Source organism: Schistocerca piceifrons, chromosome X, assembly GCF_021461385.2.
Source record: "Schistocerca piceifrons isolate TAMUIC-IGC-003096 chromosome X, iqSchPice1.1, whole genome shotgun sequence".
In the NCBI taxonomy this organism is placed as follows: domain Eukaryota; kingdom Metazoa; phylum Arthropoda; class Insecta; order Orthoptera; family Acrididae; genus Schistocerca; species Schistocerca piceifrons.
Window position 1 is genome coordinate 213,176,901 of NC_060149.1, and position 14,509 is coordinate 213,191,409.

Here is a 14,509-nt window from a genome sequence, read left to right on the forward strand (position 1 = left end):
AGACACCTTTCATCAGGTAGTGTACATGATTTTCAAAAAATGGCTCTGAGCACTCTGGGACTTAACTTCTGAGGTCATCAGTCCCCTAGAACTTAGAACTACTTAAACCTAACTAACCTAAGGACAGCACACACATCCATGTCCGAGGCAGGATTCGAACCTGCGACCATAGCGGTTGCGCGGTTCCAGACTGTAGCGCCTAGAACCGCTCGGCCAGTCCGGCCGGCACATGATTTTCGGCACACTTGAGAAACTACAGTGCCTCATAGTGCAACAGATACGTGAATGTTACTGTATCTACTATCTAGGAACAGCTCTGATGTTAGAATTTTAATGCGTTACAAAGAAAACTGGTACTGCAAAATATGGAAGCATGTAATCCAGAAATCGAAGCAACATTATTATGAGGAAAAGATAATTACATCAGGCAATAAAATAAAAACCTTATGGGATATAGGGAAGACAGAGACAGATGGGGCCAAAAAGGAAGAGGAACAGATAGCTCTAAAAATAAATGAGACTTTGGCAAAAGTGCATTTAGTGTTGGAAATCTCTTAAACAAGTACTTCATTTCTGTTACCGACAGGTTGGGGTTATCAGGTTCGATGAACAGTGTAATGGACTATATGATACTAGTCTTTAAAAATAACTTCAGTAAAATGGAAATGTCACTCACGTCTCCCAAAGAAGTAGCATCCATCATAAAATCATTAAAATCTAAGTATTCCAGTGGGTATGATAACATATCAATGTAGTTAATCGAAGAGTTCTCATGTGAGTTGAGTTCCATCTTAAATTATTTGTGTAATCAATCTGTTAGCAGCAGAACATTTCCAGACTGACTAAAATATGCTGAAGTTAAGCCTCTTTACAAGAAGGGTGATAAACAGATACCATCAAACTATCAACCAATTTCCCTTTTGTCTGCTTTCTCAAAAATATTTGAGAAGGTCGTGTTCAAGCAGCTCCTTAAGCATCTGACTGCAAATAACATATTGTCCAAGTTACAGTTTGGATTTCTTAAGGGGTCTGATATACAGGAAGCTATTTACACTTACTGTGGGAATGTATTTAATTCCTCAGATAATAAATTAGAGGCTACTGGCATTTTCTGTAACCTGTCAAAAGCTTTTGACTGTGTGAGCCGCAGCATTCTTTTAAGTAAATTAGAATATTATGGTGTCACCAGAAATGCTGTGAAATGGTTTGAGTCTATCTAACAGGAAACAAAGGGTGTCATTGCAAAGTACCTGTGCAGTAAGCAGTCAGCCTTCATCTGATTGGGAATTAATTACTTGTGGTGTTCCTCAAGGTTTCATCTTGGGTGCACTGCTTTTTCTTGTGTACATTAATGACATCTTGTCTGTTACTTTGCCAGATGCTAAGTTTGTTTTGTTTGCAGATGATACAAACATTGCAATAAATAGCAAGTCAAGTACAGATTCAGAAATAGTTGCTAATCAAATTTTCACTCACATTAATAAATGATTTAAAGCTAATTCACTGTCATTAAACTTTGAGAAGACCTACTATATGCAATTCAGAACCTGTAAGAGATTTCCTTCCATCATGTGTATAATATATGAAGACATGCAGATTGCAGAGAGTGACAGTGTTAAATTTCTGGGATTACAACTTTATAATAAATTCAGTTGGGAAGGGCATACCACAGAATTGCTTTAGCACCTAAACAAGTCTGTATTTGCAGTCAGAATGATGTCAAATGTAGGAGATATAAATATAAAAAAACTTGCATACTTTGTTTACTTTCATTCTATTATGTCATACGGCATCATATTCTAAGCAAAAGTTTTAAGGGTGCAAAAGCGTGTGATGAGAATCATTTGTGGTGTAAATTCAAGAACATCATATAGAAACCTGTTCAAGGAACTTTGTATTCTAACCACTGCTTCTCAGTATATTTATTCCTTAATGAAATTTGTCACAAGTAATATATATCTGTTTCTAACCAATAGCTCAATACATAGTATCAATACTAGGAATAAGAACAATCTACATAAAGACCTAAAATCATTTACCTTGGTCCAAAAAGGGGTCCAATATTCAGGAACACACATTTTCAATAAGTTTACAGCAACCATTAAAAACTTGGTTTCAGATAAAGCATAGTTTCAACAGAGTTTGAAAGCCTTTTTGATAGGCAACTTCTTCTACTCTATAGATGAATATCATAACAGAGACTGTTACGGCAGCTTAAGTAAAAATGTCTGTTAGGTTTCAGCTTTAACAGCACTTGGTCACAACAGTCAAGATTATGTATTTTATGCATGGTAAATTAATTCATGTTAATTCTGTAAATATTGGCTGCTCCAGTTTACCGCGTTGTATTTACCTATTTCGACAATCTTCTGACAAATGATCAGGGTAGTAAATATTATATTCAAATGTTTTGTATTTTTATGTTATACTTTCTGACATGTTCTACACACACGAGAATCATCTCATCTTTTGGGACTATGGAACAAAAACTGAATCTAATCTAATTTAGCCTCATTGCTGAAATACAGAATGCCAAATTGTAGTGTTTTTAGATGTACTGTGCTGTAGTGCAACATACTTTGACGTCTGCATACATTTCTAGAGCTTTTGCAGTGACTATAATCTGGATGCCTGCATTGGTGAGTGGCATAGACGAACACCATGTGTGGTGGTACTAGCAACATCCCTCTACCGGTTGCAACACGTGATGGAAATTTTGTGGAACACATTCTCCCAATATGACATCCAAAGCTCTATGGTCTTCTCTGTGCATGGTTACAGTGCTGCTTTGTTGCTATAGAAGGCTTACAAGATACTGAATAAAACTTAATTCATGTAGGACCATTACTTCAAGTTCATCATTTTTAATTTTCTTTCCATGTCATCTGAGGAATTATGTGGTTTTTGCTGTGTTTCCTAAAGTGATAGATCATAGATGATGATGTGTTTTGACAACTACTGATCCACTCCTCTTTGTGAATTTTTTGTCTGACATATAACTACCATTATTGTTGAGACTCAGCTATATAATTGTTTCATCATCTTGAAGGGTTTTTGATGCCTGTGCTCCCAGGCAGTCTTTTGAGAGCCAATTTCATGAACTATTACTTTTGTTATATGTACTTTTGTTATGATATTTCCCAAATGCCTACCCTAATTTATTTATGTATGGGTTGTATTACACTAGTGTTGAGTCAACAGAACTGCACAGACAACATGAGCATGATAATTGATATTGATGTGGTGCCCACATTTATTTCTCATACCAGTCTAGCCTATAACAGTCAAAATTTTATATCTAGATGGTAAGTTAACATTATGGTACATTTGCAGATTTCATACAACTACATGCTTCCATTTGATGACATTCCTGTGGATCTGGTGCCTCTGACAGCACACTTTAAGTACTTACTGAACAACGCGACCAAAGAGCAACCGCTGATCCTGTTCCTGGACTCAGTGGACCAGCTGACAGGCACACAGGATGCCAACAAGGTTTCCTGGCTGCCGTTGCGCCTGCCTCCCAATTGCAAGGTACATCTTCCTCAACAGCTAAAGTATAACTTTTAAATTATTTCCATACATCTTCTATTACTTACTGCAGGAATATTGTTCTGCAATATGCAGCTAGGCACTTTGATCACAACTATTAATGGACACAAACTGTTTGTTTGATTTTCTTTGTTATTCTTCAGACATGCTGGCATTTGTTTTAGAGTCGTTAAAGTTAATTGAATCAGTATCTTATGTCATATATGAGTGCTTGTTTGCAAATTAATGCCTCCGAATTTTTGTATGAAAACTCTTAATGCTTTTTAAATAAAACAAATGTTACTAACATTCTATATTTTTGTTCTTCATGTCTACATATTTATTTCTCAACACAGTCACTCTGGAAACACACACATTTCTCCCAATGAGGGACCAGTTTGTTGATACCGTCACTTTAGAATGTTTGACTTTTTTGACAGAGTCACAACCTCACCTCTGCTTGCTCACTTCATCACTATCAAAGTAAAGTCCTCAAAGGTGTTATTTAAGTTTTGGAAACAGATAAAAATCAGATGGGTCCAAGTTGGGACTGTATGGGGGATTGTTGATGACAGTGAACCCTAGACATCAAATTGTTGCAGATGTTGCAGCAACTGTGTATGGTCTGGCATTGTCATGCTGAAGGAGAGGGTACTTCACATGTAGATGAACTCTTTGAGTTTGAAACTCGATTATAGTAAGCTGTTTCTCATGCATCATCATAGTTACATTACCCATGGCCAAGGTACATGCTAAAATTTGAAGCCCTCTAGTGGCCGAGGACTTTGTTTTTCTTAAGATATGCTGGTATTTAGTGTAGATTCATTAAAGGTAATTGAATCAGTATCTTATGTCATGTTTGACTGGGTACTGAAAAGTAATAACTACTAAATTTTTATGTGAAAACTCTTATAGGTTTTTAAATAAGACAAACGTTAGTAACATCTACATCTTTATTCTTTATGTTTTCATATTTATTTCTGAACATAGTCACCCTGGAAACAAATATATTTCTCCCAATGAGAGACCCGTTTATAGATACCATCCTTTATAATGTTTGACTTTGTTGTTGAATCCATAACCTCACCTCTGCTTGCACTGCTTCATCACTGTCAAAATGAAGTCATCCAAGGTGTTCATCAAGCTTTGGAAACAGATGAAAATCAGTTGGTGCCAAGTCAGGACTGTATGAAGGGTGATCAATGACAGTGAAACCAAGGTGTCAGATTGTTGCAGATGTCACAGTGCTTATGTATGATGTGGCACTGTCATGGTAAAGGAGAAGGTGCTCCATGTGTAGACAAATTCTTTAACTTTGAAACTCAATTATAGCACACTGTTCCTCACAAACTGACATAGTTGCATTATCCATTTCCATGTTACACACTTCAATTCAGAGCCCTCAAGTGGCTGAGGGCTGCAAGTATATGGACATGAAGAATGAAGATGTAGAGTGTTAATGGGATTTGTTTCATTTAAAAACCTTTAAGACTTTTCTTATAAAAATTCAGAGTCATTACTTTTCAGTACTTTCTCATAAGGGGCTGCCTTTTTAATTATATAACTCTCATCATTTCAGATTAATATATGAACATGATATATTTCATGTACACTACTCTGATGAACCAGAACATTATGACCATCTTCTTAATATAATGTTGGTCCACCTTTGGAAAGGTTCTGAGGTGATATCTCGTTTGCCACATATTTATTTTCCCTTTTGTATGTATAATATATGTATATATAATGTATATATAATATATGTATAATATTAGATTAACCATTTCCTCAGCTATTCATACACTTACCCACTACTCTCTCTGTGATAAACAACACCTTGTTGCAGTCTTTCACTGTCGTGGTCTAATGGTGATCCCTGCATTCTGTTTGAGCAAAACAATGAGGTAGTGTACATTGTGTTGCTTGCAAAGAGCAGCAAGCTCTACATCTACATCCACATCCATACTCTGCAAGCCACCTGACGGTGTGTGGCGGAGGGTACCTTGAGTACCTCTATCGGTTCTCCCTTCTATTCCAGTCTCGTATTGTTCGTGGAAAGAAGGATTGTCGGTATGCCTCTGTGTGGGCTCTAATCTCTCTGATTTTATCCTCATGGTCTCTTCGTGAGATATACGTAGGAGGGAGCAATATACGGCTTGACTCCTTGGTGAAGGTATGTTCTTGAAACTTCACCAAAAGCCCGTACCGAGCTACTGAGCGTCTCTCCTGCAGAGTCTTCCACTGGAGTTTATCTATCATCTCCGTAACGCTTTCGTGATTACTAAATGATCCCGTAACGAAGCGTGCTGCTCTCCGTTGGATCTTCTCTCTCTCTTCTATCAACCCTATCAGGTATGGATCCCACACTGCTGAGCAGTATTCAAGCAGTGGGCGAACAAGCGTGCTGTAACCTACTTCCTTTGTTTTCGGATTGCATTTCCTTAGGATTCTTCCAATGAATCTCAGTCTGGCATCTGCTTTACCAATGATCAACTTTATATGATCATTCCAGTTTAAATCACTCCTAATGCGTACTCCCAGATAATTTATGGAATTAACTGCTTTCAGTTGCTGACCTGCTATATTGTAGCTAAATGATAAGGGATCTTTCTTTCTATGTATTTGCAGCACATTACACTTGTCTACCCTGAGATTCAATTGCCATTCCCTGCACCATGCATCAATTCGCTGCAGATCCTCCTGCATTTCAGTACAATTTTCCATTGTTACAACCTCTCGATATACCACAGCATTATCCGCAAAAAGCCTCAGTGAACTTCCGATGTCATCCAAAAGGTCATTTATGCACATTGTGAATAGCAACGGTCCTACGACACTCTCCTGCGGCACACCTGAAATCTCTCTTACTTCGGAAGACTTCTCTCCATTTAGAATGATATGCTGCTTTCTGTTATCTAGGAACTCTTCAATCCAATCACACAATTGGTCTGATAGTCCATATGCTCTTACTTTGTTCATTAAACAACTGTGGGGAACTCTGATTTTTCTACTTTTTGACAGAGTTTGTATGGATTGCACCCTCTTTTTCACTATATCAATGTAACATGCATAGCAGAACAGCAGATGCTACAGTGCACCCAGTTACCAACATAACAATAATCACACTGATGTAAGTATATGAACTGTGACTTTACTTGAAGCAATTTTTCTGGAACATAAGCATCACTTGAGAAAATATGTAATTGTATTCTATAAAATGATGATAAGCAGCAACACTCATACACTGAAATATATATTCTGTTCCAGCTGCTGGTATCTTGTGCAGCTGAAGCAAATAACCCAGAGGTCTCTAATGACTATTACCTTTTAAGAAGAATGATTGACATTGAGGAGAACTTTCTTGAGGTTACTGACCTCGGAGAGGATCTTGCAATGCAAGTAATAAGGTAACAATTTCTTATGTGCATATTTGGGGGTTTACGTGTGGTATTGACTTTTATTTATTCTTGCAGTTATGTCCGAGACTTGTTATAGGCAAGGTTTCAGACATTCAACTGGGCTTCTCCATCTATGACAGCTGCATTATTATTTGATTATTCATCCAGTTTTATCCCTGTTTCCTTATCTTCTCCTGAGATTAACATTTTCTGGGATAATATTTTCATATCAGAAAGAGTGGTTCACTGAAAGTTTTACGGTGTAAACATGACTTTGTATGGAATAACTGGAAATATGTATAGAATGCAATGCAACAGAGTGTTTAGTTATTCAGTTTTGTTGCTTATAAAACTAATTTTGCAACTCAGTGAATTGTTTAAAGACTGTATTTTTTGTTCAGTAAACTGTGTAATGGATTGTTGGATGATTACATTTTATTGTTAATCACAGTGACCAGTCCTGTAGGAATCATATCTCACAATTAATTTCACTAACGCTGTAGTACTTATTTGATTTAATTCTGTTTCTGCTTTTATTTCATGCCCTTCTCTGAGCCCATTACTACTGTTCCTGATGTTTCCTGATTGTAATATTCAACCTCTTGCTTCACTTTACTTTCTGCTGCTACATTTTGTAAAATTTCGTTCTCTGAGGCCTGTATTTTACACTCCTTGCTGTTACTGTGCTGTCTCTTTGTTATCAGTACATACTGCCTGCTCACTTTGCTCCCCTGTTCTTTGGGCATAGTTTCTCACCGACAAATGAATCCATGTTGTCATCCCCTTTAGGCTCTACTCTTATTTAGATTCAGAACCTGATATTTTTTTCCAAATTTCAGTTTTAGTAAGATTTGTTTCAGGAGAATAAACAATTGCAATGTGTAATATGACCTTCTCAATTCAGCATCCAAACTTCCCAATGCAAAATATCTAACTGCACAGCTAATACCAACACAACATGCTATTTTGTACTAATGACTGTCTCTTATAACAGGGTAGTTTCCTTTAATTTTAACTAACAATTACAAAAGATACAGACGCAGCGAGTATACACGTAGTTTCAAATCGCTCGGTAATTTGTGATCGTATTTCGTCAGTGAAGTGTACCATATGCCATAAAATTGTGTTAAATGGATTAAGAATTTGCGCGTTCAATCATAAATGGTGCCATACCCATTGTTTCTCACGATCGGAAGTTCTAAATAAGTGCGACTGCGGTATAGAATGCAACGGGAGGGACAAGGCCAGTGAAATGCACAGGGCAGGTTTGCAAGTGAATGTTGAGAACGAACTTAGGAAAGAACTCGATTATATTATAAAATACGCAAAAACGCTTGAAAACTTGCTAATAAGTGTGAGAAATTCCTCAAAATCTAGCCTACAAGAGTTCTCAAATACCAGTCAAATAAGCAGCACACGACCAAAAACAAAAACAGCGGAACTTACTTTAAAACTAAGTAATAGGTTTAGTGTGCTTGAAAATAGCACAGAGGAGAAAGAACAATCAAATTGTACCATCATCCACACGGACAGTTCAGTGATCAACGCTAAATTGCGCTCACAAAGCAAAACAAATCGGCCTGCTATTTGCAAACAAAACAAAAAACACACGTTGGAAAATAGACATGAAATCCTTATTCTAGCAGACAGCCATGGAAAAGGTGTAGCCGAAATTATGAGTTCTAAGAAAACAGGATTCAAGGTAACTGGCGTAATCAAACCAGGAGCGCCACTATGTGAAGTTTTAAATAGCTGTAATCAATCTATGACGAATGGCAGCACATGTGTGATAATTGGAGGCGCCAACGACGTATACCACAATGAAACTAGACGTGCTACAACAGTTTTAAAACAAGTAATTTGTAAAATGCCTGAAATGAAATTTTTTGTTGTCAGTATCCCTCATAGGTATGATCTCATGGAAAACTCTTACGTGAATACTGAGATTATTACCGCCAACAGACTTTTCGCTAAGATATGTCGAGGTTATCCTAATGCTACATATGTTGGGATAAATAGTGATTGCAGAGAGCATTTTACAGAACATGGACTTCACAGAAACATGAAAGGGAAAGAAGCCATGAGTGCTGAAATATCGAATGCTATTAAAGACTCTAAAGTAGAATGAAACACTATTACCCTGTCTGGAAACGGCCTTATTAAAGTATCAACATTAGCGGAAATAGGAAGAGCTGATGTCCCACAATCATTGGTAGCAACAGAAGATTCTTTGACGTTAGAAGAAGTAAAAAAAATCTGAAGTGTCGTCCAGTACAGCAGCCACATCAGCCAAATTGTCAGTAGTGTCGAAATCATCAAAAACAGCTGAACCATTATCATCAGCAGCAGATGTACCACCCTCCCCAGCAGGTTCAAATTCAAGTCCAGAATCTGTGACTAGTCCATCAATCAGAAGAACAAAGGCAAGAACAGTGGTACAAAATGCCACTCAGATATCATCAACAGAAGAAAAATCAACACCATCGGAGCTTCATTTATCAGCTTCATATGCAGCTTCAACGTCCACAGTAACGTCAGTGCCAACTGTAGTTCAAGATTTAAACGAAAATACAGTTTCAGCAAAAGTTCCAGTATCAATTGGAACATCACTTACAAAACCAGACTCAGCATCAAAACTGGCAGCATCTCCAACATCCACTGAATCATCAGCTTCAGAAACACCTCCAGCATCCACTGAAACAGGAGCTACAACTACAGATACAAGAAGTATGGTGGCACGTCCAGGGGTAAGAAATGCAAGGAGCAGGAAACGTGTAATTCTTAAGGATTTCTGGTACCCAGCCTCGGCAAGGAACAGCCGGTAACATTGGGAAACATGAGTACAAACTCCTCTTAATCTAATTTCAATAATTTAAAACTAATGAGCCTTAACATACAATGCATTAAAAATAAAATATTAGAACTTGAGATTGCAGCCAGTGAAGCTAGTATAGATTGTATTTGCATTCAAGAACATTGGTGCATGAGTTATGAACTAGAAAATATTTGCATTTCCCCATACAAATTAGTAACCCATTTTTGCAGGAAGGAAACAAGACATGGCGGTGTTTGCATTTATGTAAAACCTGGAGTAAAGGTTAAAAATATGACTGTAACTGTATCCTTGAATGAAGAAAAACATTTTGAGGCTGCAGCAATACAGTTGAATATGCAAAAGAGTAAATTAATAATAATGTCAGTGTACAGATCACAATGTGGTGATCCTGAAATTTTTAGAAATAAGTTAGAGGCATTGCTCAAAATATTACATCATAAAAAATCAACAATAATTATAAGTGGAGATTTTAATGTCAACTTATTGACTGAAGGTGCATCCAAAGATCAGTTCCTGAATGTTTTACATAGCTTCAATTTGTATCCACATATAACTAACCCTACAAGAATAACAAACTCTTAAAAAGTCTCATAGATAATATCTTCACACACATAGATGCCATAGATGTAGATGTAATAAATGTTGACCTAGGAATATCTGATCACAATGCACTTATCCTTAAATTTCCCATAGCCCCTGTGACCAAAAATAGTTCATATCAAATGTACAAAAGAACCTTCTCCACAAATAGTTGCAGTCACTTCATAAATACACTGACTAACCAATGATGGGCAGAAGTACTGTTACAAACTAGCACAAACACTGCATATAATGTTTTTTCTTCCCTATTTATGTTGAATTTTGAAATGTGTTTTCCTAAGAAACTTGTCAAAACAAACACATATGGGCATACACATGCTAACTCCTGGATCACAACAGGTATTAGAAATTCCTCCAGGACCATGAAAATGCTTAACTATAGACTGAAAAGTTGGACTGACCCCAAGTTTAAAGAATATGTAACAAATTACAAAAAAATATATAGAAAAGTAATTACAAAAGCAAAATTACTAAGTAATGATAAATTAATAAGAAAATCAGCCAATAAATCAAAAACTATTTGGGAAATTGTGAAAAGGGAAACAGGTAAGGGCCTCAAGGATCAGGAAATAGTACTCAAAAATAGTGAAAATATTGAATTAAAAGATGAAACTCTGGTAAATTACATTAATAATTACTTTTTAAGTGTACCAGTGTCATTAAGTAAAAACTTTACTAAACATGAGAAATTAACAGCCCCAAAAGTAGACAGTAGTATGTTGTTAACTCCCACAAATGATAATGAAATATTAAAGGCGATAAAGAGTCTAAAATCAAAAATGTCTGCAGGTGTGGATGAAGTGCCTGTGTCAATAATAAAAAAAGTTGCCCAACAAATTATAAAGCCCCTGGTACATATTGCCAATTTGTCTTTCAGCGAAGGTGTGTTTCCTGAGAGGTTGAAAATCTCTAAGGTTAGACCTCTGTTTAAAAAAGGAGATCCATACAAGGTAGAAAATTATAGACCAATATCCCTTCTCCAATCATTTTCAAAAATTCTAGAGAAATTAATGAAAACCAGACTCATAAATTACTTAGGTGCTCACAAACTTCTAAACTGCAATCAACATGGCTTTCGCTCAGGCCACAGCACAGAATCAGCTATCCATGCCTATACCAAAGAGATTGTCAGGAGTCTCGACACTAAAAAATGTGTAGTGGGAATTAACTTAGATTTATCTAAAGCTTTTGATACAGTAAATCACAAAATTCTGTTAAACAAGATGGAGGCAATAGGTGTAAGGGGAGTTGTGAAGCAGTGGTTTGAATCTTACCTTCAAGATAGAACTCAGGTGGTAGAAATCATCGCAGAGAATAAAAATCAGAAAATCAAGTGGGTCTCAGATGCAAAGAAATTGGAAATAGGTGTCCCACAGGGCAGTGTTCTTGGTCCTTTATTATTCTTGCTTTATATAAATGACATAAAAAATCCTAATATTTCTACCAAAATAATGTTGTTCACAGATGACACTAGCATAATTATAAGTGATGATAAAAAATCATTAACCACCACAACTGATATAGTCCTGAAATATATTCAACATTGGTTTAATGCTAATGAGTTAACACTTAATCTAAGTAAAACAAATTATATACAGTATGGCAAAGCAACATAAGATATGGACCTCCAGTTAAAACTAATGGATAAGAAGATAGAGAGTGTACAATCCACATAGTTTTTGGGCATGCACATTGATCAAAACTTAAGCTGGAAAGACCATCTCAAGTACTTATCCCACAGGCTCAATTCGGCATGTTTTGCATTGAGGATATTATCTAGAGTATGCAGCACAGACTGCACTAGACTAGTGTATTTTGCTTACTTTCAGTCCATCGTGTCTTATGGCATAGTGTTCTGGGGTAAAACTAAATCAAGCTTAACAGATATCTTCAAATTTTAGAAAGGAGCTGTACGAATCATAACACATAACTCTCCAAGAACTCATTGTAGGCCCCTTTTCAAAGAACTGCAAATACTCACAATACCATCACTGTATATTTTTAAAAGCATTTTGTGTACAAGAGCACATATGAAAAATCTACGTAGAAATGAGGACTGCCATAATTATAATACTAGAACTCGTAAGAATTTGTATGTAGAAAGGGTAAGGACAACACAAACCCAAAAGCATGTAAGTTATTTTGGAATAAAACTCTACAATGCTCTGCCAGTGTACATGAAGGCAATAATAGATGAAGTAAAATTTAAGACTGAACTTAAAAATTACCTTTTAAGCAAAACTTTCTATGACGTAGACGAGTACTTTGATTGTGTGTAAATTTATTGCCAAAAATTTTAATTTTTATGTCTAAACTTGTACTTTTAAAAAATGTCTTGAAAGTGATATTCCATTATTATGTCTGTAGTACTTGTACTAGTATGATAACTTTGTTGTGACAATTCCTACATCATGTAAATGATATACAGGAAGATAATAAAATGAAATGAAATGAAAATGAAATATAAGCTCTTATAAAAGTTCCAATCTCATTTTGATACATACTCTTGAAAGGTAAAATGCTATGTAGCAATGATTTCATAGGTTGTTTAAGTGTTGCGAATGGTGTGGAAAGCAATGAAGCTGGTGTCTCCATTGAAGCTCTGAAGAATTTCCTTGAGGAAAATTAGCAGAAAAACATGATTGTCGCCAGTGTCCTGTATTGGTATGAAATGATCAACAACACGTGTGTATACAAGGAAATAAGAAAAACAAATATTGAGATTAAGACAATATGTTCAAACTATGGAAACTGTTCAACTCTAGATATAGGAAAGTCGGATGTGGGGTCAACACACTAACCAAGGATTTAATTTGAAATATTCAGATAAACATTATTTGTGTCAAAAATTAAATCAAATAATAAAAGTAAAACAGTTCATTCACAAGTGAAAGAAGTCTTACAGAAACTTTTTTTTAGAGTAAAACAGCCTTGACCATGTATATGTGAAGACAAAATATTTGAAAACTACATCATAAATGACATCACGTCACAAAACGTCCAATATATTACCAACAAAATAGAACAAATTGACGAAATTTTAAGTGTTACTAGTGTCCTCATATCTATCGTGTGAATGAACTAGGGTGCAAAACCGAAGAAGAGTGTAGCATTAATTTAAGTAATCATAAAATGGTCCGTGTCTATTATAGGAAACAACAAAAAGGTGGGGTGTTGGTATTTACGTCAAAGATAATGTCCAGTGTGAAAAAATTGATTGGGTAGATAAACTTGCATATGAGATGGTTTTTGAAATAGCTGCAAAAAGAATAAATCTTAGAAATAGCAGTTTAATAATAGCTAGTCTGTACAGATCCCCTAAGAGCAACATGGAAGAATTTTTCTGTCATTTAGAGGAACATGTTGACAAACTCTCACCTCATAAAAAACAGACTATAATAGTAGGGGATGTGAACATAGACTCCTTAACTAATAATATAAATTAACTTAGGTATATTAATGTTTTACAGACATGTATTGACCATGTTATTACAAACTTAAGAAAGGAAGACCTTGCAGTTAGAACTGTTGAGAATCACATTTCAGATCATAGTGCATTAGACCTAGAACTTCATACAGACAAAGAAATAGTATCTGATGGGGACCTATTTACTTATAAAAGAAAGCTTATCTATTGTACATTAATGAAAACCCTAGCACAAATAAACTGGAATCAGGTAGGTCTATATGAAAAAGGAGATATTTATGAAAAGCTGGACAAATTTTATACATCATTAACCCATTGTATTTTTCAAGTGTGCCCAGTGGTCAAAATACTAAAGAAAATTGACAGTTCCAGGAATCGCTGGCCACGGTGGCCGAGAGGTTCTAGGTGCTTCAGTCCGGAACCACGCGCCTTCTACGGCCACAGGTTTGAATCCTGCTGTGGGCATGGATGTGTGTAATGTCCTTAGGTTAGTTAGGTTGAAGTAATTCTATGTCTAGGGGGCTGATGACCTAAGATGTAAAGTCCCATAGTGCTTAGAGCCATTTGAACCAGGTTCCACGAATCTCAAACTTCCCCCTAACACAGTAAAATTAAAGGAAGATATGAATGATTTATATATTCATTTTAGACACACCAAGCTGCAGTACTTCCAATCTAAGTACAAAGCCTGTAGAAAAACCTACAGGGAAGCACTTA

The 14,509-nt window shown here is 36.0% G+C and overlaps 1 protein-coding gene across 1 annotated transcript in view; it reads left to right on the plus strand.

Moving 5' to 3' along the window:
- The window catches only part of LOC124722253 (NACHT and WD repeat domain-containing protein 2), a 312,786-nt gene that overhangs the window by 94,471 nt on the left and 203,806 nt on the right, over window positions 1-14,509 (plus strand). Inside the window, exons 9-10 of the mRNA XM_047247442.1 lie at window positions 3,334-3,534; window positions 6,799-6,938. Coding sequence (XP_047103398.1) covers window positions 3,334-3,534; window positions 6,799-6,938 — 341 coding nt within the window. The remainder of the gene's footprint in view (window positions 1-3,333; window positions 3,535-6,798; window positions 6,939-14,509) is intronic.